The sequence below is a fragment of the Callorhinus ursinus genome, unplaced genomic scaffold (assembly GCF_003265705.2).
Source record: "Callorhinus ursinus isolate GAN/ISIS: 27379988/994484 unplaced genomic scaffold, GSC_fseal_2.0 scaffold7, whole genome shotgun sequence".
NCBI lineage: Eukaryota > Metazoa > Chordata > Mammalia > Carnivora > Otariidae > Callorhinus > Callorhinus ursinus.
In genome coordinates this window covers 50,540,734-50,562,617 of record NW_027397069.1, presented here as the reverse complement: position 1 = coordinate 50,562,617, position 21,884 = coordinate 50,540,734, and the positions used below count along the sequence as shown (strand labels likewise).

The following is a 21,884-nucleotide window of genomic DNA, read 5'->3' as shown; positions in this document are numbered from 1 at the left end:
TTGCTTCTAGAGTGTCTTACCTTCTCCATCTTTGAGTTTTGCCCTTAGACCAGCTGAAATCCTGATGCTTGAGGGTTTTTTTTTTCCCCCCAATCTGGCTAGAGGAATATCTTGTCGTCCTTTTCCATCTGCCACTTTGGTATAGATGTCCTTTATGATCCTGTTAATGAACTTCTTTGCATATGTGTCTTTAAAAGAAAACTAAATTATAGTCTTTAGAAATATAAGAATTATTTTTTATGTGACTGTTTATATTCCCTGGTGCCATAGATCTAAGGGATGGTTGTAAATGTTGGTATATGTAAATGTGGCTTGATAATGTTTTTATTATGGGTGTAATTCTATTTTGGTATACCCAAGTAAGTGGTTGTAGATATCTTGCTAAGACTTATGTTTTTAATTCATGTTTCAAACTGTACCTTTGTCATTTTAATTTTTAATTTTTTTACCTTTGTTGTTTTTAGTTTTTACTTTTTTAAGATTTTATTTATTTATTTATTTGTCAGAGAGAGAGAGAGAGCAAGTGTGCGTGTGCCCAAGCAGGGGGAACGGCAGGCAGAAGGAGAAGCAGACTCCCTGCTGAGCAAGGAGCCTGATGCGGGACTCCATCCCAGGACCCTGGGATCATGACCTGAGCCGAGGGCAGATGCTTAACTGACTGAGCCGCCCAGGCGTCCTACCTTTGTTGTTTTTAAAGAAATTGGGTAGGGCGCCTGGGTGGCTCAGTTGGTTAAGCGACTGCCTTCGGCTCAGGTCATGATCCTGGAGTCCCGGGATCGAGTCCCACGTCGGGCTCCCTGCTCAGCGGGGAGTCTGCTTCTCCCTCTGACCCTCTTCCCTCTCATGCTCTCTATCTCTCATTCTCTCTCTCAAATAAATAAAATCTTTAAAAAAAAAAAAAAAAGAAATTGGGTAAAAGTGTGTTGATCCGATTAATAATTGTGGTTGGAAATTAGTAATAATAGCTAATGATACTTAAACTGCTGTGGTTTTGAACGTTAAATTGTCACCACATAGGACAGACCATCACTAGACAAACCAAATTGATCTGCGTTTGAATGCATTGTTTTCTAGAGTAGCTTTCCGTCTGTGAATATGAACTATGCCCCCTTGTGGTTTTGTATAAAAAGTGCTTTAAAGGAAAAAAATTACACAGGCTAAAGAAACTTAAGGTATATTAATATTTGAAGACAAAAACCAGCTTAGGTAGCAAGTGTAAAGGCTCTGGTAGAAGGCTAGTTTGATTTTCTAATGTTAGAAATCTTAGTAACCTTTGAATTTATATTATGTTAATGTAAATTATGATATGTTTGTTAGGATACTTTATGTTAATGTATGTTAGGATACCTTTGGCTAACTTCTTGACAGTCGTTTAGCTTAAAAATTAGAGGTAAACATTCAGTATTTGAAAAGGCAAGGATTTTATTATATATGGCTGAGGTCACCAAAAACATATAGGAGTAGACATTGCCTTACCTTTAAGACTCTTACCCTAATATGAGATATAAGATAAATATATGTGAGATGGTCATGAGACCACAGGCAACTGAAGCAATAATTTTAACCACGTAGGGATAATAATGTCTGGTCAAGGGGTACTTGAAATCTTTGGAAGGCAGGGCTACTAATTTGTTTTGCAAGACTTCTTGTAGGAGGTGTAGTGCCTGCCCACCCATCCTCCCCGTTTATTTTAAGGTATGTTATACATAGAGTGAAGTTCATCTTTTTTAATACGTAGTTCTGACAGATGTATATCGTCATGTAATCACGGCCACAATCAAGGCATAGGACTGTTCCTTTAAGCCCCCCAAATTCCCTCATGCCCTTTGTGGTCAACTTCTACCCCCAGCTCTAGCCCCTGATAACCACTGATCTTTTTCCTGCTCCTATATTTGTATCTTTGCAGAACACGATATAAATGGAATCATAGTGTGTGGCTTTTTGAGTCCGACTCTTTGACTTAGCTGTAGTGCATTCAAGATTCATTTATGTTGTTGCGTGTAGCAGTAGTCTGTTCCTATCCTGTTCCCTTGTATGGATATACCACAGTTTGTTCACTTATTTCCCAGTTGAGGGACATTTGGGATGTTACCCGTATTTGGCGAATATGAGTGAAGCCTTTGTAAACATTATATACAGGTTTTTGTTTTGTTTATACTTTCTTTTTTTTGACTTGGGTAAATAGCTGGGAGTGGGATTGTTTTGTCATATAGTAAGTATAACTTTATAAGAAGCATATGGTTAACTTTATAAGAAACTGCTTTGAGGAGGCAAGTTTTTAAATGAAGATATGCCTAGTAGGGCGTGGACAGCATTCTGATGAAAGAGGATGGCTAGGGTGCAGTGCTGCTTGCATCAGTCAGGGTCCTGTTTCAGTAAATGGAACAGCGACCTTACTACCTTAGCTTAGCACAAAAAGCGCTATTTTTCCCAGGTAGAAAAAAGTCTTGGGCTACTGTATCAGGCACATTTTCTTGCTTGTTGCTCCTTAGTAGGTGGCTTTCATCTTCATGTCCACCAGGAGGTTCCTGCATATCCAAATATTAAGCCCTCATTCTAGGCAGGCTGATGAGAAAAAGTCAAAAGGCACACAGAGCTGAATTTGCCTCTTTTCATTGGGACAACAGCTTTATTTTTCAGAACCAACCAGGAGACTTCCACGTAGCTCTCATTGGCTACAAGGGGGTTGCTTGACCACCTTTAGTGACAACAGAGTTGATGGAATATCCGCAAACAAAATTGTTAAGGAAAAGGGGGATAACAGGCAGTTAGTAGTGTTTGCCTCAGTGCTTGGTGGCAGAGTTTAAAGCTCGTTGTATTTCAAAACTCTTTTAGAGGATTTATTTTTAAAGATTTTATTTATTTATTTGACAGAGAGAGACACAGCGAGAGAGGGAACACAAGCAGGGGGAGTGGGAGAGGGAGAAGCAGGCTTCCCGCGGAGCAGGGAGCCCGATGGCGGGCTCGATCCCAGGAACCTGGGATCACGACCTCTGAGCCGAAGGCAGACGCTTAACGACTGAGCCCCCCAGGCGCCCCTGTTTTTCAAAACTCTTAAGTGGTATTTGGAAGCAGGTCTGTCTTGAATAAGGAATAAACTTGGGCAAGTGTTTAATATGCTTATTGGTGATGATTTTTATGTAAGATAGGTGAGGGCACAGGGGCTAGGATAGAGTGTAGTTCAAGTTTCTAGAATGTAGACTGAAGGTACACTGTGATAGTGGACAGAAATGTCTCGGAAGAGGAGTGGGCAAAACCTTTGAAGTGAATAAATGAAATTACGGATTTGTGAACTTTGGAGATGTTTAGAGAGAATGAGGAAATTGGGTGAGGATGACTGGGATGAAGTTTGTTGGTACCTGTGATATGGACTTGTTAATACAGTGTTCCGAAATTATCGCTTGGCACTTGCTGATTCATCTGAGGTTATTCCATATCTTGTTTCTGAAGTTCTTTTGCTGTAACATGCTCATACATTATTTCTATAAATGTACTTTATTAATAAAAGTATGGGAAACATTTCTCTTTTGGCACATTTGATACATTTCTCAAGAATACATTAACATTCTCTCCACTAGCAGTTTTTAAAAAAACTTATTATAAAAATATATTTACTTTCTAAATTTCTCTCGTTCTGAATTTAAAAAAATGTTCTTTGAAGTCCTGAAAAGAATAAATTTAATGTTGATGTGGCAGAATAGTCGTTATGTCTTGAATTTTCTTTTGAGGGCCACATTCTTCCTGAGGAAGGCACTGTATTCTTTAATATGCAGGAAAGATAAGATCTTTATGTAATTGTTATGTTAGAAAACCTTGTAAAAGACTTTAATATAGCAAGAATTTTAGAGTTGGAAGAAAATGCCAAAGATTTACTTGGTATATTGTCCTTTAAGGAAGGCACATCTTTGCTTATTCCTTTATCTAGCCAAACCCAGAGATGCCCACTGTGTTTAATTAAAAACTTTAAGGCTTTCTAATAAGAACTTTCAACCCACCCCTCACCCCACCTCACCCTGTCAGAAGTGATTCTTTCTTAATTCCTGATCTGTGAGGTACAAATGCTGTTTGATTGGGCATTATAGAAAACACTGGTAGAAGTTTGCTAGAAACATCAAAACATACTTTACATAGATTGTGAGTCCACTAGGTGGAGTAGTTTTGTGATCTATATTTAAATGGTTACTGTGGTGCTGAGGAAATCCTTCTAAACTGTATCTCCATTTCTTTCAGAATTCCAACAGAGGGGGTTGGCTTCTAAAAAATGCTATGTCTTTTTGAAGTTCAGAAAGAGTTTGAAATAAAAATACAGTGGTATGGCTTGTTTTGAAGCAGTTGTGGGTCAATGCCAGTAAAGAGGGATTGTGTTTTTATTCTTTTTTTTTTAAAGATTTTATTTTATTTTATTTTATTTTTTAAAGATTTATTTGAGAGAGAGAGGATGAGAGATAGAGAGCACAAGAGGGAAGAGGGTCAGAGGGAGAAGCAGACTCCCTGCTGAGCAGGGAGCCCCATGTAGGACTCGATCCTGGGACTCCAGGATCATGACCTGAGCCGAAGGCAGTCGCTTAACCAACTGAGCCACCCAGGCGCCCAAGGGATTGTGTTTTTATAGAGAATAGGCTTAGGGGAAAAGTCAATAAGTGGGTGGTGATTTGAGAGGGAGAGTCAGAGTATAATGTAACCAAATGATATGTGCTCGGGTCAGAGTTGGCACAGTTTTGCCCATTTATTGATGGTAGTGCTTAAGGATTGTCACTGCAGACTTAAGGCTTAGGCAAGGGGAGGGCAAAGAGTAGGGAAGACATGAAAGAAGGAGGAGAAGGAGAAGAGACATAATACAGTTTCAGGGCCAGTTCCTCATGGAGTATTGGGGAAAGATGGAAGTACAGGGAGAAAGTGATTTTAGCAGGTAAAAGCAGAGAAACCAACTGTGGAAATAGCACTTGTCACAGGCTTTATAAGTTCATAATACCCATTCTCTAACAGGAGACACTGGACTGTTTCGTCTGTATGTAATTGTGTAATGTAAGACAGTTTGTGATTTTTTTCTCAACAGTCTTTGGATTTATTTCAAGTGTACTTTAGGAACTTTAACTGCATTTCATTTTTTTGTTTATCAAAGCTCCAGACTTTCCCTTATTTTTGTATTTCAGTATCATGTTGCTGGAGGGGGCTTTCTGATTTTTTTTTTTTTTTTTTTGTATAACGATGTTTTGTGTTTCTTTTTTCTTTTTTTTTTTTTTTTTTTTGGATCATTTGCTTTCTAGTGCCTTTGTTTTTCCTAGTTTTTAGTCCCTGGGTTCTGTGTTAATAAGAATGGTATACATTTTGGAAGAGGGTTTTATTTTAAGCCCTGAAAAATGGCATCTTCTAGCTTTGCAAGGGATATTGAAAGATCCCTTACCTTTCAGGAAGTGTTACTTTGATCTGCCAGAAAGAGAAAGTGAGCTGTTTTAAAAGACTTCCACCAAAGGAGATTGCACAACATCTTTGATATCTTATTTAAGGAATTCTTTCTCAGATCTCATGTAAAATCCACTTGCTATAACAAACATTGACATTTTTTACCTTTGGGAAGCACTTAGGTAGCATCTGCTCGCTTGTACGTGGTACACTGTAGTACCACATCTTTACTATTCAGCATATGGCTCAACATGTTAAGGGTCTGCAATACTCAAGAAAAATTTTGAAGAGACCCCAGTAGTAAGAATAAGTGCATTTCAGAGATGTGAAGGGTATTGAGTAGCTGTGAGTTATATGCCTAGACAGCGCGGGGCCTGTGAAAGTCATCACTGATTTTCTCACCATTTGTGCTTCTGCATATTTCTGTCTTCAGATTGAGACCAGCTGGCTACCATCCTTTCTGTTAGAGCATTTACTGTCACTTCTCTTCCTCTTTTAGAGGCTACAAATTGTTCCAGTTCCTTTCATCTTTCCTCAGAGGTTTTAGTTTTCAGCCTGTTAATCATCTTTGAGTCTCTTCTGAATCCCATCCAAGTTTTATTTTTCCTTAACATTCCTTTTCAGTTTAGAAGCACAAAACTGAACACAGTGCCCTGAGAGTTTCTGACCCCTTTCGAGTACTACCAGAGGAAGATTTCACACTTGTACATGGGCCAAACTCCAATTCACATAACCTTAAGATGATGTTTGCTTTCCAAAAGTCCAGTCATATGGTGCTGACTGGCTGTCAGATTTTTATCTCCTATGACCTTGATCTTTCCCTCTTATGTTTATTTATAGCTTGTACATTCATCATCTTTTATTTATGGAGTTTACTTTTCTTGGCTGGATAGATCTTGGCTAGATTGCTTTGCACTGTCCTCATTGAAATTCATTGCCTTTTTTTCTAATGACTTCACCACTTACTCAGTGTCGTTTCCATGCTTATTTTCCAGTGTGGCCAACCCAAAGGCTTCATATTGTCTGTGCTATTCAAGTCATTGATGCAGATGTTAAAAAAAGAAAAAAAAAAAAGGGAGGGGGGAAACAATGTCTTGAAACAATGGCAGAACACAATTTGTTGGTATTTCTTAAAACTTACTCTGATGACTAGCCAAGCTGAGTGGTAGAGGGCTGTCTGTGTTTCCCCTCCATTTGTACTTTCATATTCCTAGGATCTCTTTCCCTTACCACCAGTTTGGTGCTCGCATCTCCATACAACTGTGCCAAGGAACAAAGAAAGCTTTGTCAGAGCAATTCACCTTGCACACTGTTGTCAGATTTAATCTTAATCACTGCCTTGTACACATCTCTCCCTGTTTATAACTTTCAGTGGCTCCCAATTGTCACTGAATTAAATATAAAATTTCTTTTTTTTTTTTAAAGATTTTATTTATTTATTTGACAGAGACACAGCGAGAGAGGAACACAAGCAGGGGGAGAGAGAGAGGGAGAAGCAGGCTTCCCACCGAGCCGGGAGCCCTATGCGGGGCTCGATCCCAGGACCCTGGGATCATGACCTGAGCCGAAGGCAGATGCTTAATAACTGAGCCACCCAGGCACCCCTATAAAATTTCTAATCTGGTATTCAAGGCACATTATTTAATGGCCTTAGCCTCCCTTTCTGTCTGATTGCTTGTAACGATACAAAACGAACCACTTGACATTCCCTGGATATCTTGCGCACCTTCTGAGGCCTTGGTTTGTTTGCATTGTTTGCTCTACTTAGAACCCTGAAGGTTTTCCATCTAATTTCTGTTTATTAACACCATGTAAGATCAACTTCTTTCATCTTTCTTTTTGGATTTCTGAATTTCTCCAGCTAGATACGATCTTTTCTTCCCACCTCATCTTTATACTCTTTGGGGCACTTTTACTATGTTTTGATCTTTGTTATAGTTATTTGTGTGCTTTTCTCATCCTTCTACCAGACTACCTTTTTTGAGAACTTTTTCTTCCTCATTTTGGTAACTTTAGGTATACCTAGTATGTATTTGCAGAAGTATTTACATAGACTTACTTTTTTTTAATAGTATTTACAGGTATATGGCAATAAATGAACTATCTCAGTTTGAGCACATTTTAGGATATTTGATTCAAATTCTATAAACTCCTTACGTACTCATAGACTGGTAGCAAAGTTTGTGGACTGACAGCTGGTCTACATTTTGAATAGTATTGGCACAGTCAACTTGTTTTCCCTTAAAACAATTGTAGAAAGTGTTAAAGGTTTAAAATGATTTATTGTATTAGTCATTAATTAAACAAAAGTTGCTAAATGCAGTAATTGCTTGATTGCATAATTAAATTTGTATTCTAAAAGCCCTTTTATAATTGACTTATATTGTTTCCTAGGAACTACCCAACTCTGGCCAATATCGAAAGAAAGAAAAAGTTAAAACTTGAAAAGGAAAAGAGAGGAGCAGTTTTGACAACGACACAGTATGGGTAAGTTCCTTAAAATTGCTTGCATTCTCCGTGCTTATTTCAAATGAGTGTTCTTACAGATAATAAACAAGAACATGTACCAAACAAAATCTTAAAATTTCTACACTCCTAATTCTGAAATCTTTGCTTTTATAATGTTTTTTACTTCAAAATTTCTTTAAATTATATTTTTAAATAAGTAGTACCTTATATTCATGTGGTTTTCAAAAAGATACAATAAATCTGTTGTCTTTGTTTCCTAACTAAACAGTTACCCTTCCCAGAGACAATCCATTTTATCCTTCCAAAGATACTTCATTTGTATATAGCACATAAGATAATAGTCTTTTTTTTTCCTTTTTGACACTATTCTGCATTTTGCTTTTTTTAGCCAAATGATATACTTGGAGATATTAATGCATAACTAGCCTTCTCATTCTTCAAGGATGTGTAGAACCCTAAGGGTGTCCCACAGGGTTGGTTTATTGTTGTTTTTTTTTAACCCAATTTCCTATTGACAGATACTTATTTACCAGTCTTTTACTAATAAAAATTTGCCATTATTGCCCTGTACATGCATTTTACACATATGCAAGTATTCCTGAGGATGGATTCTGAGAAGTGGATTTGCTGAGTCAAAAGATAATATGTATATATATGTTTTTTTCAAATAAAGATTTTTTAATTTATTTATTTGACAGAGAGAGACACAGCAAGAGAGGGAACACAAGCAGGGGGAGTGGGAGAGGGAGAAGCAGGCTTCCCACAGAGCAGGGAGCCCGATGCGGGGCTTGACCCTGAGCCGAAGGCAGATGCTTAATGACTGAGCCACCCAGGCGCCCCTGTTTTTTGTTTTTTGTTTTTTAAGATTTATTTATTTATTAGAGAGGGAGAGAGAGCATGGCGGGGAGGGGCAAAGGGAGGGGGAGAGGAAGAGAATCCCAAGCACACTCCCCACTGAGCGTGGAGTCTGACTTGAGGCTCTATCCCACGACCCTGAGACCATGACCTGAGCTGCAGTCAAGAGTCGGAAGCTTAACTGACTGAGCCATCCGGTGCCCCATATATATTTGTATTTGTAATATTAATGGCTAATTGCCACATGTCTGTCATAGTTAACTCTCTAACCAGCATTGTGTGAGACACCCTATTTTCTCCAATCCCTCACCTTCATAGAATTTTTTTCAGAACTTTTTCCATTTTTTTACTGAAGTTTATTTTTAATATAAATTAAAGATACAAATCGCAAATGTGCAATTCAAATTCATACACATACACACACCTACACACCCATGTAACCTCCACACGGAGTAATAATATTGAAAACGTCTTCACCTCATAAATTTTTCTTAAACTCTCCGTAGTTCATTGCCTCCCCACAAAGATGACCTCTTTTCTGATTTCTGTAATAGATTTATCTTTCGTGCTCTTGGAACCATATATAAGTAGAATTATGTGTATTCTTTGGTGTGTGATTTCTATGATTTGGAATTGTTTTGTGGTATTTACCCATATTGTGTGTAGCTCTAAACTGTTCATTCTTATTGTTGTGTAGAACTTGTTTGTGAGAATATCCATTCTACTGTTGGACATTTGGGTTGTTTCCAGTTTGGGTTATTATGAATAAAGCTGCATTGGACATTGTTTTACATGTCTTTTGGGGACATAAGTACTCGTTTTCACTGGTCATATATATATGCTGAATCATTGGGCATCTATATATTTAGTTCTAATAGATAAAGCCAAACAATTTTCCATAAAGGTTGTACCAGTTTATGCTCCTACTGATTGTGCATATAATTGCTCTGTCTTTGGTTCATGCTTGGTTACACCTTTTCCTCATGTCCTCCCATTTCCCTCTTGACTAATGCTGTTGGACACCTTTTTATTTTTTAATTTTTTTAAAGATTTATTTATTTGAGAGAGAGAATGAGATAGAGCATGAGAGGAGGGAGGGTCAGAGGGAGAAGCAGACTCCCTGCTGAGCAGGGAGCCCGATGCGGGACTCGATCTCGGGACTCCAGGATCATGACCTGAGCCGAAGGCATTTGCTCAATCAACTGGGCCACCCAGGCACCCTGTTGGACACCTTTTTTATATACTTATCAGCCATTTTGATATTTCCTTGTGAAGTGCCAGTTCAAGTTTTTGACCAGTTTTTAATTGGGTTGCTTTTCTTGATTTGTAGGAGTGATTTACTTAGACACAAATCCTTTCTTGAGTAGATAGATATATTGCAAATATATCCTCACAGTTTCTGACTTGCCTTTTTACTCTCTTAATGGGTGTCCTTTTTTCCCCCCATATAGTAGTAAGTACTAATTGTTCAGACATCTGGGGTCATGTGGGGTTCAGTTAGACATATCTGCTGATCTTGACAAGGCTCAGTCACAGCTGGGGGTTGGTTAGCTGATGGCTAATCTAGCCTGGCTGAAGGCTGAGATGCCTACAGTTACCATTTCTGGTACACTTCATTCTTTAGTGTTGATCCACCATCTGATAGCATTTTCCTTTTGCCTAAAAGGAAAGTTTTTCTTTGGCATTTCTTGTACTGAGGATCTGCTGGAGGTCTAAAAAGGTCTTTGTCTTTCTTTTTGAAAGATATTTTTGCTGGATATGCAATTCTACTTTAACAGGTTGTTTTGTTTAATTTTAGTTTTTTTGTTTTTTTTTAATTTAAGGATTTTCTCCGTTGTCTTTTCACTTGCATTGTTTCCAAAGAAATCTGCTGTTATCATTATTTTGTTCCTATATATAAAATGCTTTTTTTTGCTAGCTGCTTTTAATATTTCTTTATTGCTGGTTTAAACAATTTGATAATGTGGCTTTGTATTATTTTCTTCATGTTTCTTGTGCTTGGGATTTGTTGAAATTCTTGGTTTATGGGTTTATAGTTTATCAATTTTGGAAAAATTTTGACCATTATTTCTTCAAATATTTTTTTCTATCTCTGTCCTTCAGAGACTCCATTTAAATGCATATTAGGCTGCTTGAAGTTGTTCCTTAGCTTGCTGGTGCTCTTTTCACTTTTAAAAATTCTTTTTTCTCTTTGTCTCATTTTGGATAGTTTCTGTTCCTATGCCTTTATGTTCATTAATCTTTTCTTAGGCAGTATCTAATCTTCCATTAATCTCTTGGTGTATATTTTGCCTCTTTTACCACAAACATTGTGGTTTTCATCTTAAGTTTGGCTTGGATCTTTTAAAAATATCTTCCATGTCTCTACTTTGAATTTTTTGAACATTTTGGAATACAGTTTTGGTTTTTTTTTAAAGATTTTATTTATTTATTTCACAGAGAGAGAAACACAGCGAGACGAGAGGGGGAACAGAAGCAGGGGGAGTGGGAGAGGGAGGGGGAGAAGCAGGCTCCCAGCTGAGCAGGGAGCCTGATGTGGGGCTCGATCCCAGGATCCTGGGACCATGACCTGAGCCGAAGGCAGACGCTTAACGACTGAGCCACCCAGGCGCCCCCATTTTGGAGTATAGTTATAATAGCTTTTAATCTCTTTTTTTGCTAATACTCGGTTCTAGATTCATTTTGATTGATTTTTCTCTTTACCATGGGTCATATTTTCCTGCCTTTTTTGCATGCCTGGTAATTTGTTATTGGGTACTAGACATTAGGAACTTTATCTTGTTGGGTATTTTCATATGTCAATAAATATTCTTGAACTTTTTCCTAGGAACACAGCTAAATTACTTAAAAACAGTTTGATCCTTTAGGTATCTTGGTTTCTCTAGGATCTTAACTCTGTTTTCTCAATTCAGGGAGTCTGCCAGATGCCAGGTTCTCTTGCTGCACTGCGATCTGAAACCTTCTAAGGCAGTAAGATAGGGTAGTCATAGGGCTCACTGCTCATTTATTTCTTATTTTCCCATATTCACTGCTCTTATTATCTGATGTCCAGCGTCTTAAAAACTGTTGTTTCTGTGTTTTGCCTAGATTTTTGGTTGTTTGAGGTGGGAGAATAAATCTAGTCCCTGTTACTTTATTTTGGCCATAAACAGAGGTCCCTGATGGTGTCTTTTGATAAAGAAGTTCTTAGTTTTCCTGAAGTCCAATTCATAACCAGTGCTGTTTATGTTCCGCTTAAGAAATCTTTGCTTACAGCAAGGTTGTGAAGCTATTCTTCTGTTTTCTTTTAGATTTATTTCTTTACTATTCACATTTGTGTCTTGAATTAATTTTTATATACAGCATAGGGATTAAGGTTCTTCTCCTCTCCCCATATGAATTGTAGTTAATCCAGCACCAATTTTGCTACACCACGCAAACACCAACCAAAAGTAACCTGATACAATGGTATTAATATCACACAAAGTAGCTGTTAAAGAAAGAAGTGTTACTGGCGATACATATGGATTTTTATTTTATTTAAGATTTTATTTATTTCGCAGAGAGAGAGACAATGAGAGAGGGAACACAAGCAGGGGGAGTGGGAGAGGGAGAAGCAGGCTTCCTGTTGAGCAGGAAGCCTGACACGGGGCTCTATTCCAGGACCCTGGGATTATGACTTGAGCCGAAGGCAGGTGCTTAATGACTGAGCCACCCAGGCGCCCCCATATGGGTATTTTATAATATTAAAAGGAACAGGAAGCAACAGGAAGACAGAATAAGCTGTAAATCTATATGCAGCTAATAACATAACTTTAAAATACATAAAGCAAAAATTATTGACTGCCTCAAAGGAGAACTAGATAAATTCACAGAGTTGAAGATTTTTAACACACCTTTCCCTGTATTTATTAGAAAGTGATCTATAGGATTTTAGAAGATTTGAATACAACCAGTCTAATCTAGAATATTTATATTCCCAACAACTTTTTATTTACACAAAGAATATACATTGTATCAAGCAGATCACAAAACAACTATCAATAAATTCCAAAGGATTGAAACAATAGAAAACAATTTTATTTTGACCAACATAAAATAACTAAAAATCAATAACAAAAAGATAGCTAAAAAAACTCCAGTGCTTAGAAATTAGGCATTTATTTACAATTTATTTTAAGCAGTACATTTAAAATGCAAATTACTAAAATTGACTCCAAAAATCAGAATAGTTTTATATTTGTTAGCAAAACTAAATCCGTAATTAAAAACCTTTTTACAAAAAATTCTGTACATTTGTAGAACAAATGTCAGTCTTACAAAAATTTTTCCAAAGCAAATAGAAAATAAGGGAACACTTTCCAACTCATTTTAAATTTTTAAAGTTTTTTCTTTTGAGGGAGAAAGAGCGAGAGGGGGGAGGGGTGGGACAGAGGGAGAGAGAGAATCTCAAGCAGGCTCCACACCCAGTGCAGAGCCCGACTCGGAGCTCAATCTCACAACCCCAAGATCGTGACCTGAGCTGAAATCAAGATTTGGGAGCTTGACCGACTGAGCCACCCAGGCGCCCCTCCACCTCATTTTAAGAGTCCAGTATAGTCTAGATAACAAAACTTGACATTAAAATAAAGGAAAATCAGAAGCAAATACCTGTTGAACAGAGACACAAAAGTGCTAAAATGTTAGCAAATCAATCTGGAAGTAGGAAAAAAGGATATACATCATTACCAAGTGGAATTTATTTCAGGAGCAAGGTTAGTTTGGTATTTGAAAATCAAATGTTATTCATCACGTGAACAAAATAGAGTAAGATGATATGATTATCTTAATAAATAACAAATTTTTTGATAAAATTCAATATCCAGTTATGAAAAAAAACTTTGTACATACTAAGAATAAAAGATAATTCCCTTAATTTAATAAAAGATATCTACAAACAACCTGTAGCTAGATTATTCTTAGTAGTGAAATATTGATTGTTTTCCCCCTGAGATTGAGAATAAGACAGAGATGGCCACTATTACCACTATACCATTATAGGACATATAAAATTTGAAAAGGAAGAAGTAATGTCAGTTGTTAAAAGTTGACATGATGGTATATGTAAAAAAATATCCAAACAAATCTATAATGAGAGTTAATAAAGTGAATTTAGCGAGGGTGCTGAATACATATAAAATCAGTATTTTTAAAAAATCAGTTGTATTTTTACATGCTAACAGTAATTAGGAAGTGAAAATTTAGGAGATACTATTTATGATAGCATCAGAATACCAAATACCTAGGAATACATCTAATGAAAGACTTGTAAGACCTCTATACTAAAAATTGTAAAATGTTGCTCAAAAATAAAGGCCTAAATAAATGGAAGGATATATATAATGTTCATGGACTAGAAGACACTGTATGATTTTCTCTCCAAATTTATCCCAATCAAAATGCCAGCAAGTTTTGTTTTGTAGGGTGGTGGAAGCAGTTAGTATTGATAAGCTTTAAAATTTATATGAAAACCCAAAGGATCTAGACAGCTAAGAAGGAGATGAAGGTAGGGTAGCATTGTCCAAGGATAGGTAAACAGAACAGAATATAGTCCACAAAAGATCCTCTGGTAAACAGTCACCTGACTTACGGCTGGTGGCAGTATGGTGCAGTGGGGAAAGGAAAGCATTTTCAAGCCTTTCCTTTTAAATTTTTGTATCCATATATTTAAAAGTCTATTTCTTAAAGAATATATAATTTGATCTTATTTTTTATTATCTAGGCCAACAATCTTTATCTTTTAATTACATTTAAAGTAATTACTAATATAGTTGGGTTTCAGTCTATCATTGTCCTGTTTGCTTTTTTTAAATATGTCCTTTTGTTCTTCGTTGTTTGTTCCTTGCCTTTTGTTTGTTTGTTTGTTTTTTGTTGTTGTAGACTCCATGCCCAGCCCCAAGAAGGGGCTTGAACTCACGACCCTGAGATCAAGACCTGAGTGGAGATCAAGAGTTGGACACTTAACTGACTGAGCCACTCAGGCGCCCCCCACTTCCTTCTTTTGGATTAATTGAATAATTTTTAACCAACTGAGCCACCCAGGCGCCCTGGATTAATTGAATAATTTTTAATATTCTACTTCTCCTCTATTAACTTTTTAGTTATAATTATTCCTTAATCTCTCTATTTCATGTGTAGGTATGTCTTTACTTACATTATACCTTGTCTAAGTATTTTTAAATGTTGATTAAATAAGCTTTTCCTTTTAAATGATTGTCAATCAACAGTGTAAAGGAACTACTTCCTCAAAGGTAGGGGTAGTACAAATACCAGATAACCACTTTCTAGGAAGTCTTATTGATCTGAGCAGGTAAATGTCATTCTAGGGGCATCTGTGGCTTAGTTGGTAGAGCATGCGACTTGATCTTGGGTTTTTGAGTATCTAGCCCCATGTTGAGTGTAGAGATGACTTAGAAAAAATAAAAGCTTAGGGCACCTGGGTGGCTCAGTCGGTTAAGCATACGCCTTTGGCTCAGGTCATGATCCCAGGGTTCTGGGATTGAGTTCCGCATTGGGCTCCCTGCTCAGCAGCTAGTCTACTTCTTCCTCTCCCTCTTCACCTCTCCCCCATTTGTTCCGTCTCTCTCTCTCTAATAAAAAAATTAAATCTTTAAAAGAAATAAAATCTTAAAAAAAAAAAGTCATTCTAACCCCACTAATGTGAATACCTTAAGATGATCATTTAAAAGCCATCTGTGGTCAGGTGCTATAGGAGCAGGATACCCGGAAGGCATCTGTGAATGGGAGCCTAAGGAACATGGCATCTCTTCATTATCCTCATGGGGCCGGTGGGCCAGAGGCAGAAACTACCTGTTTTGCCTGTGATGACACTGTCGAAGCCTGACTTCTGTGGTTGCATATTGGAAATTGGTCCATGGTTTTCTGCAAAAATTGTAGTATATATATGATTTTTTGGAACGAGACTCTGTAAGGGTCATGGCGACCCTAAAAGGATTAAGAACCTTTGGATTGCAGAAATATTAACTGAATATGTTGGTTTAGAAAATTATTTAGAAATTATTATGATAATAACTACCATTTATTAAGGGCTCACTGTGGTACTTTATATTAACTCTATGTCTCTATGATTCCCTTTCTACAAATGAGGGAGTAAACAGATGGAGGGATATCAATATTGTCCAAGAGGCACAGCTAGTAAGTGCAAAATTGGGATTTGAACCCAGATTCCTAATTTCTGTATTCCTAACTGTAGGCTCCATTATTAATGAAAAAAAAAAAAAGAATTCCGAAAATAAATGACGTTAGGAAAAACATGTATTTTTGTGAAAACTCAGCCCTACTAAAGGATGCCTTGTATTGTTGTGTATTGAGAATCTATAATGAACCTTTTTTTGAAAATTTGTTCCTACACAGTTTACCTTAGAATATGCTCATACAAGCATTTGTTTTCCTTCTAAGAGGAGTAATTATAGTTGTTGAGAGGGCACTTGATTTGAGGTAGCTGTGAAATTGTGCTGTTTATGATCTTTAAGTTTATCCTGTAAAGTGAAGAGAATAGTACCTGTCTAATCTACTTTCAAAGAGTTATCGTGAAGATCAAACAAGGCAATATATTTGTAAATGCGTCAGAAACTTGAAGACTCCTGGAGAATGAATAGATAACAGTTAACACACTTAAAATCAGAATGAAAGAATTCTGCCAGTTAAATTGACCTGCTGTTGACCATACAACATAGACCATTTTCAGAGGGGTTAAAATATGGGAGGAAATATGCATCTCAGAATTGATATAGTATATTGTGGTATATTATTCTTTTAAAGATCTACCATAAAGTTCCCTGTCTTTGGAAGCCATTGAGTTTATTTATTTTGATTTCTTTAATATACTAGGCTACAAATAATTGATATGGCAGCTAAGTTTCTTTTGCATTCAGTACTCTTCTTTAGATTTTTCTTGAGAGGTCAGTGCCTTTTATATATAGAATTGCATTTTTCTCACTCCAGCAAGATGAAGGGGATGTCCAGACATTCACAGATGGCAAAGATCAGAAGTCCTGGCAGGCATCACAAGTGGAAAAATGACTGTGTTGGACAGAAAGCAGCCATTAGATCTGGCAATTGCTTGCGTGATTCGAAGCCTGAAGATCCACCTGAGGCAAATGCAGACCCTCTGGGTGTTTTGGTAAACACTGATTCTGGTAAGTTAAAAGGAAAGTAGCATGTTTATAAGTGTATAGATCATGATGCTGAAGTTGATTCTTCACAGCTTTGTGGAGAATTTAATGGCAAATATGTTAAAAAGGAAAAAAAAGAACAATGCTTTTGTTTTTATTCCTAGTAGGAGTGTCTTGTCAAAACCCTCATTTCAGGACATCTTTTCTGAATCTTGGGGAGTGGGTGCATGAGGCAGGCAGGATGTGGAAGAAAGATGATATTGGGTAATTTTCATAGTATGGTGTAATCTTGGAAATGTTAAGATTGTTTTGTACGGGGGCCCCTGGGTGACTTAGTTGGTTAAACCTCTGACTCTTGATTTTTAGCTCAGGTCATGATCTCAGGGTCATGAGATGGAGCCCCGTGTTGGGCTCTGCATTCAGAGGGGAGTCTGCTTGGGATTCTCTCTCTCTCTCCCTCTGCCACTCCCCCTCAACCCATGCTCTCACTCTCTCTAAAATAAATCTTAAAAAAAAAAAAAAAAAAGATTGTTTTGAATGTATTGGTGCTGTAGATTCAAATTTGCTCAATTATGTTAATTTTTCCCCACCTACGAGGTGGGTCATTTCAGTGAAAGCCAGTATTATTTATGCTGCTAAGCATAAATATGATCTCTTCAGGTAAATAATAATATTTCATTGTATTTGATACTGTTCTTCCTCAGCACACAGAATATATTTATATTAGCTTTGAATTCCCTTACTCTTGCTTAATAAGTTGAAAACCTAAAGGACCAGAATGCTGCTAACCACACAGAGATACCATCCAGCCTCTGAGACTCCATTTGCCCTTCTGAAAAATGAAAATGTGGATGTAAATATTTCTACCATCTTTCCTTCAAATAACATCATGTGGCTTCATCTTATTGTATGTGTTTTCTCTTCTGCAAAGGAGTAGTTTTAGTGATGAACTGATGCTAGTAGGCTCTGTTTAGCTTGGAAGACAATGACTTCTATGATAAGCACATGGCAAATAATTAAACTTATGGGTGGCAAGAAATGGGATAACTAATTCAATGACTGAATTAGGATGGAAAAGATCTTGGCATAGGGAGTGTTGGGCTAAGAATAATAAGATATAATTTAGTTAGAATAATAGTAATTATTTTAACACCAGCTGACACTTAATTGAGTAAGGTACTTAAGGTGCTCTACCTGCTTTATACATGTTAACTCTTTTCCTTTTACAATGCAAATGTGCTGTTGCTACTTGCATTTTAGAACTGGGGAACACAGGGTAAGTAATTTACCTTAGCCCAGCTGTTAGTTGGCAGCGGTACCAGAGTTTGAATTTAAGAGTCGAATTCCACTAGACAAGACTTCTTCTTTTTTTTTTTTTTAAAGATTTTACTTATGTATTTCACAGAGAGAGACACTGCGAGAGAGGGAACACAAGCAGGGGGAGTGGGAGAGGGAGAAGCAGGCTTCCCGTGGAGCAGGGATCCCAATGTGGGGCTCAATCCCAGGACCCTGGGATCATGACCTGAGCCGAAGGCAGACGCTTAACGACTGAGCCACCCAGGCGCCCCTAGACACTGCTTCTTCTAAATGTGAAGTCTGAATTTATCTAAAAAAAATAGTGTATGAGCCTAGGATAGTTGAGATGTGGAAGAGAGTTTAGAAAAGGCATCTTTTTATCCTTGCTGATAGCAAGGAAAAGGCAGATGACATTTGGGGCCAGTGCTGAGTTTACTCTTGGGCACTGATTTTTTTCCTTCAAAAGATGTTAGAGCCCACACATTTCTTCAGATTTACAATGTGTGACCTTGATGATAAAAACTGTCTGTATCCAAATATAAACTTTCATGTCATTAAAATACTTGAAACACAAGTACAAAGACTACTATTATAATTAGTAAGTTACTAATCTGAAAATTATGTAATTCTTCACTTCATGCCATTCTCTGAATGAGCATTCAAGCGACTCTAATGTTGAATAGTCTCATTCTGTTAGCTTGAGAGGTCAGTGCCTTTGGTAGATGGGTAATTCTGTTTTCTTTCTCTCTTTCTTTCTTTTTTCTTTTTAAGTAATCTCTACATCCAACATGGGACTTGAACTCGTGAACCTGAGATTGAGAGTTGCATGCACTATGGGCTGAGCCAGCCAGGACCCCCTCTGTTTTCTCATTTTTATTTTTATTTTGTTAAGATTTTATTTACTTAGAGAGAGAAGGGGGTGGGGAGAGAGGGAGAGCACAGAGGGAGAGGGAGACGCAGGCTCCCTGCTGAGCAGGGAGTCTGTTGCAGGATTCGATCCCAGGACCCTGAGATCATGACCTGAGCCTAAGGCAGATGATTGACTGAACCACCCAGGTGCCCCTGTTTTCTCATTTTTATTTTATTTTTATTTATTTATTTCTTAAGATTTTATCTATTTATTTGACATAGAGAGACACAGTGAGAGAGGGAACACAAGCAGGGGGAGTGGGAGAGGAAGAAGCAGACTCCCCGCTGAGTGGGGAGCCCGATGTGGGACTCAATCCCAGGACCCTGAGATCATGACCTGAGCTGAAGGCAGACGCTTAAGGACTGAGCTGCCCAGGCGCCCCTGTTTTCTCATTTTTAAAGAAGTATTTCAGTATGTGGTAATCTGGTGAAATACCAACAAAAAGATGATTATATATTTTGCTCTATTTAAGTCTGTATCTAGTTCTTCAGGAGATGCTTTAGATGTGAGAAACAGTAGTATCTTTCATCCTCATGGTGGAAAGCGTTTAGTCAGATTCCTAGGTGCAATTGTATGAGAGACCTCAAGTAATTTTGTTTTGGTATAAATGTGGAAACCTTTACCTATACTGAGGGTCAAAGATAGGAATGTACCTATATTGAGGGTCAAAGATGATTATGTAAGTCTTGAATATAAAAATCTTACAAGTAAGTTATAAATTTATAATATTATTCTTTAAGAAAGTCAACCAATGATCAAGTTAGGGTAACTAAATTTTGTAGGAAAGATTTCACTTAAATTTATGCTATCCTTTACCTGGGATTTCTTCTGGACGTTTACATTTTCCAAATCAATGTTTAGACCATTGGTTCTTCAACTTTTCACTCCAGGTATAGCTACAAAAAACTATGTGGATCATTTTTTCACACGCTCAAATATTCTCAGCATGTCTACTCTGTAATCTGTCCGTCTTACACTTGTTTGGAGGCAGCTTCCTTCTCCCTGGGCCAGAGCGAGCCAACCTTAAGATCAGTTGTGCTCACTATTCAGCTTGTCATTGGTGGGGCAGCACTGCAGTGATGTGACCCTGTTCGTGCTCACAGGTGGCGGTTAATACTTTTCATCACTAATTTCACTTTTAAAATGAAGATCTCCTGATGCCTTACATTTTCTACCCCTCCCCCCTTTTTTTTCTTTTTGGCTTGGAGCCTTATCTAGATAACAGCATTCACATTTTAAACAAGACAACAGTTCTTGAGGATCTTTACAGACTTCAGATCATGCTTAGAAAATCAGTATTTTTTGTGATAGTTGGTACTGTGTGAACGCTCAGTAATCGTATAGGTGCTTTAAACTGGGGATTAGTATTGTTTCAAAGGGAAAGCCTGTCATTTGGAGTCTCCCAATTTATCAGTTTTGAATATGGTCTATTTTCACTAGATGTCCTTAATGGCGCCATATTTTTTTTTTTAGTTCCTTCTGTGTTCTGCTAACTAGTGTCCTCAAGATGTTGTTGTTGTTTTAAATCTTTTTTTGGTATTTCATTAGTTAGCACCATATTTATTTTGTGGCTCTTGTTTAAATGTATCTGCAACGTGTTTTATGACTTTCCTGACCTGTGGTTTTAATAAGTGTTGTCTGAGCTAGAAAGAGGAGCTGGTCAGTAATGTGCATCAAGCATCACTGATTGAAGTGCCTCAGCATCCACAAAATGAAAAAGATCCAATCTGTTAGTCATTTGTTATAGTATAAATACAGTTCTTGTCATAGAACACTGGGGGAACATCATGTATGCGCTGACATTGAGCTAGGTGGGCTTCTGGTGTTTAAAAGGTAGATGTTAAAATAAGAATATAAACTAGCACATCAGCTGTCATGAGTGCTCGTTGTTAATGTTTGTTTTTGAGAGTTGGATACCATAAAGCAAGGTTTCCATTTTTTAGGGTGACTTTTTCAACATACTGCATTTTCTTTAGGGTACTTAATCTACCTGTAGATCTTTTTGGGGCTAGAGCATGTAATTGTGTTTCACTTCATAAAGGCAATAAGAAATAGTAGGGGGATGAAGAGGGAGAGACAAGTAAAGAAGTAAGTTGTAGAAAGAATCCAGACGGGAAGCTTTTACAACTAGTGTTTATACTTATGCAAGACTTACAAAGGGCAGGGTTTTTTTCTTTTTTCATTTCAGTAGGGATTTACTTGAGGTCCTTTATTCTCTTTGTCCATCATTGTAATTCAGAGATGTTTCTCCCTGACTTCAAGAAATTCATAGTCCAGTGATAAATTTTAGATTTATATATTTTTATGTATATATATATATATATATTCAGAGGGCACATGGTGTGTATGTATGAGAGAGAGAAGTGAGATTTACTCTAAGAGAAGTATTGCTAGGGTTTTAACAGTAAGAGAAATTATTTGAGCTGGTATTTTATAATCATTTTAAAGTTTGATTTTATCATCTTCATTGCTCCTATCTTTATACTGGCATTTTTAGTTTAGAGAGGTGTTTTGGCTGTTTTTGTTAAAAGGTGAGTGAATTTTGTTCAGTATTATTTTGTCAGCCAGTACAGTGCCTTCAACATAATCTTTCCAACTGCTGAAAATGCCTATATTCAGACTGCTAGTAAATCCAAGGGACTTTGGGAACAGGCTCCCTCCCCCCTTTTTTCAGATGAAAAGTCACTGTAGAGGGTGTTTTAACAGGGCCAAAAGGACGATACCTCTTTTCAAAGTGTTATTACATGTCATAGATTCCTGAAACGTAACTGAGGGAGAACGACCTGTGGGAGCAATTG

The 21,884-nt window shown here is 37.3% G+C and overlaps 1 protein-coding gene across 1 annotated transcript in view; it reads left to right on the top strand.

The window, feature by feature from the left end:
- NUFIP1 (nuclear FMR1 interacting protein 1) overlaps positions 1–21,884 on the top strand; it is a 47,717-nt gene that overhangs the window by 11,936 nt on the left and 13,897 nt on the right. The window contains exons 6-7 of the mRNA XM_025874849.2: positions 7,798–7,890; positions 16,711–16,904. Of these exons, the coding sequence (XP_025730634.1) occupies positions 7,798–7,890; positions 16,711–16,904 (287 nt within the window). The remainder of the gene's footprint in view (positions 1–7,797; positions 7,891–16,710; positions 16,905–21,884) is intronic.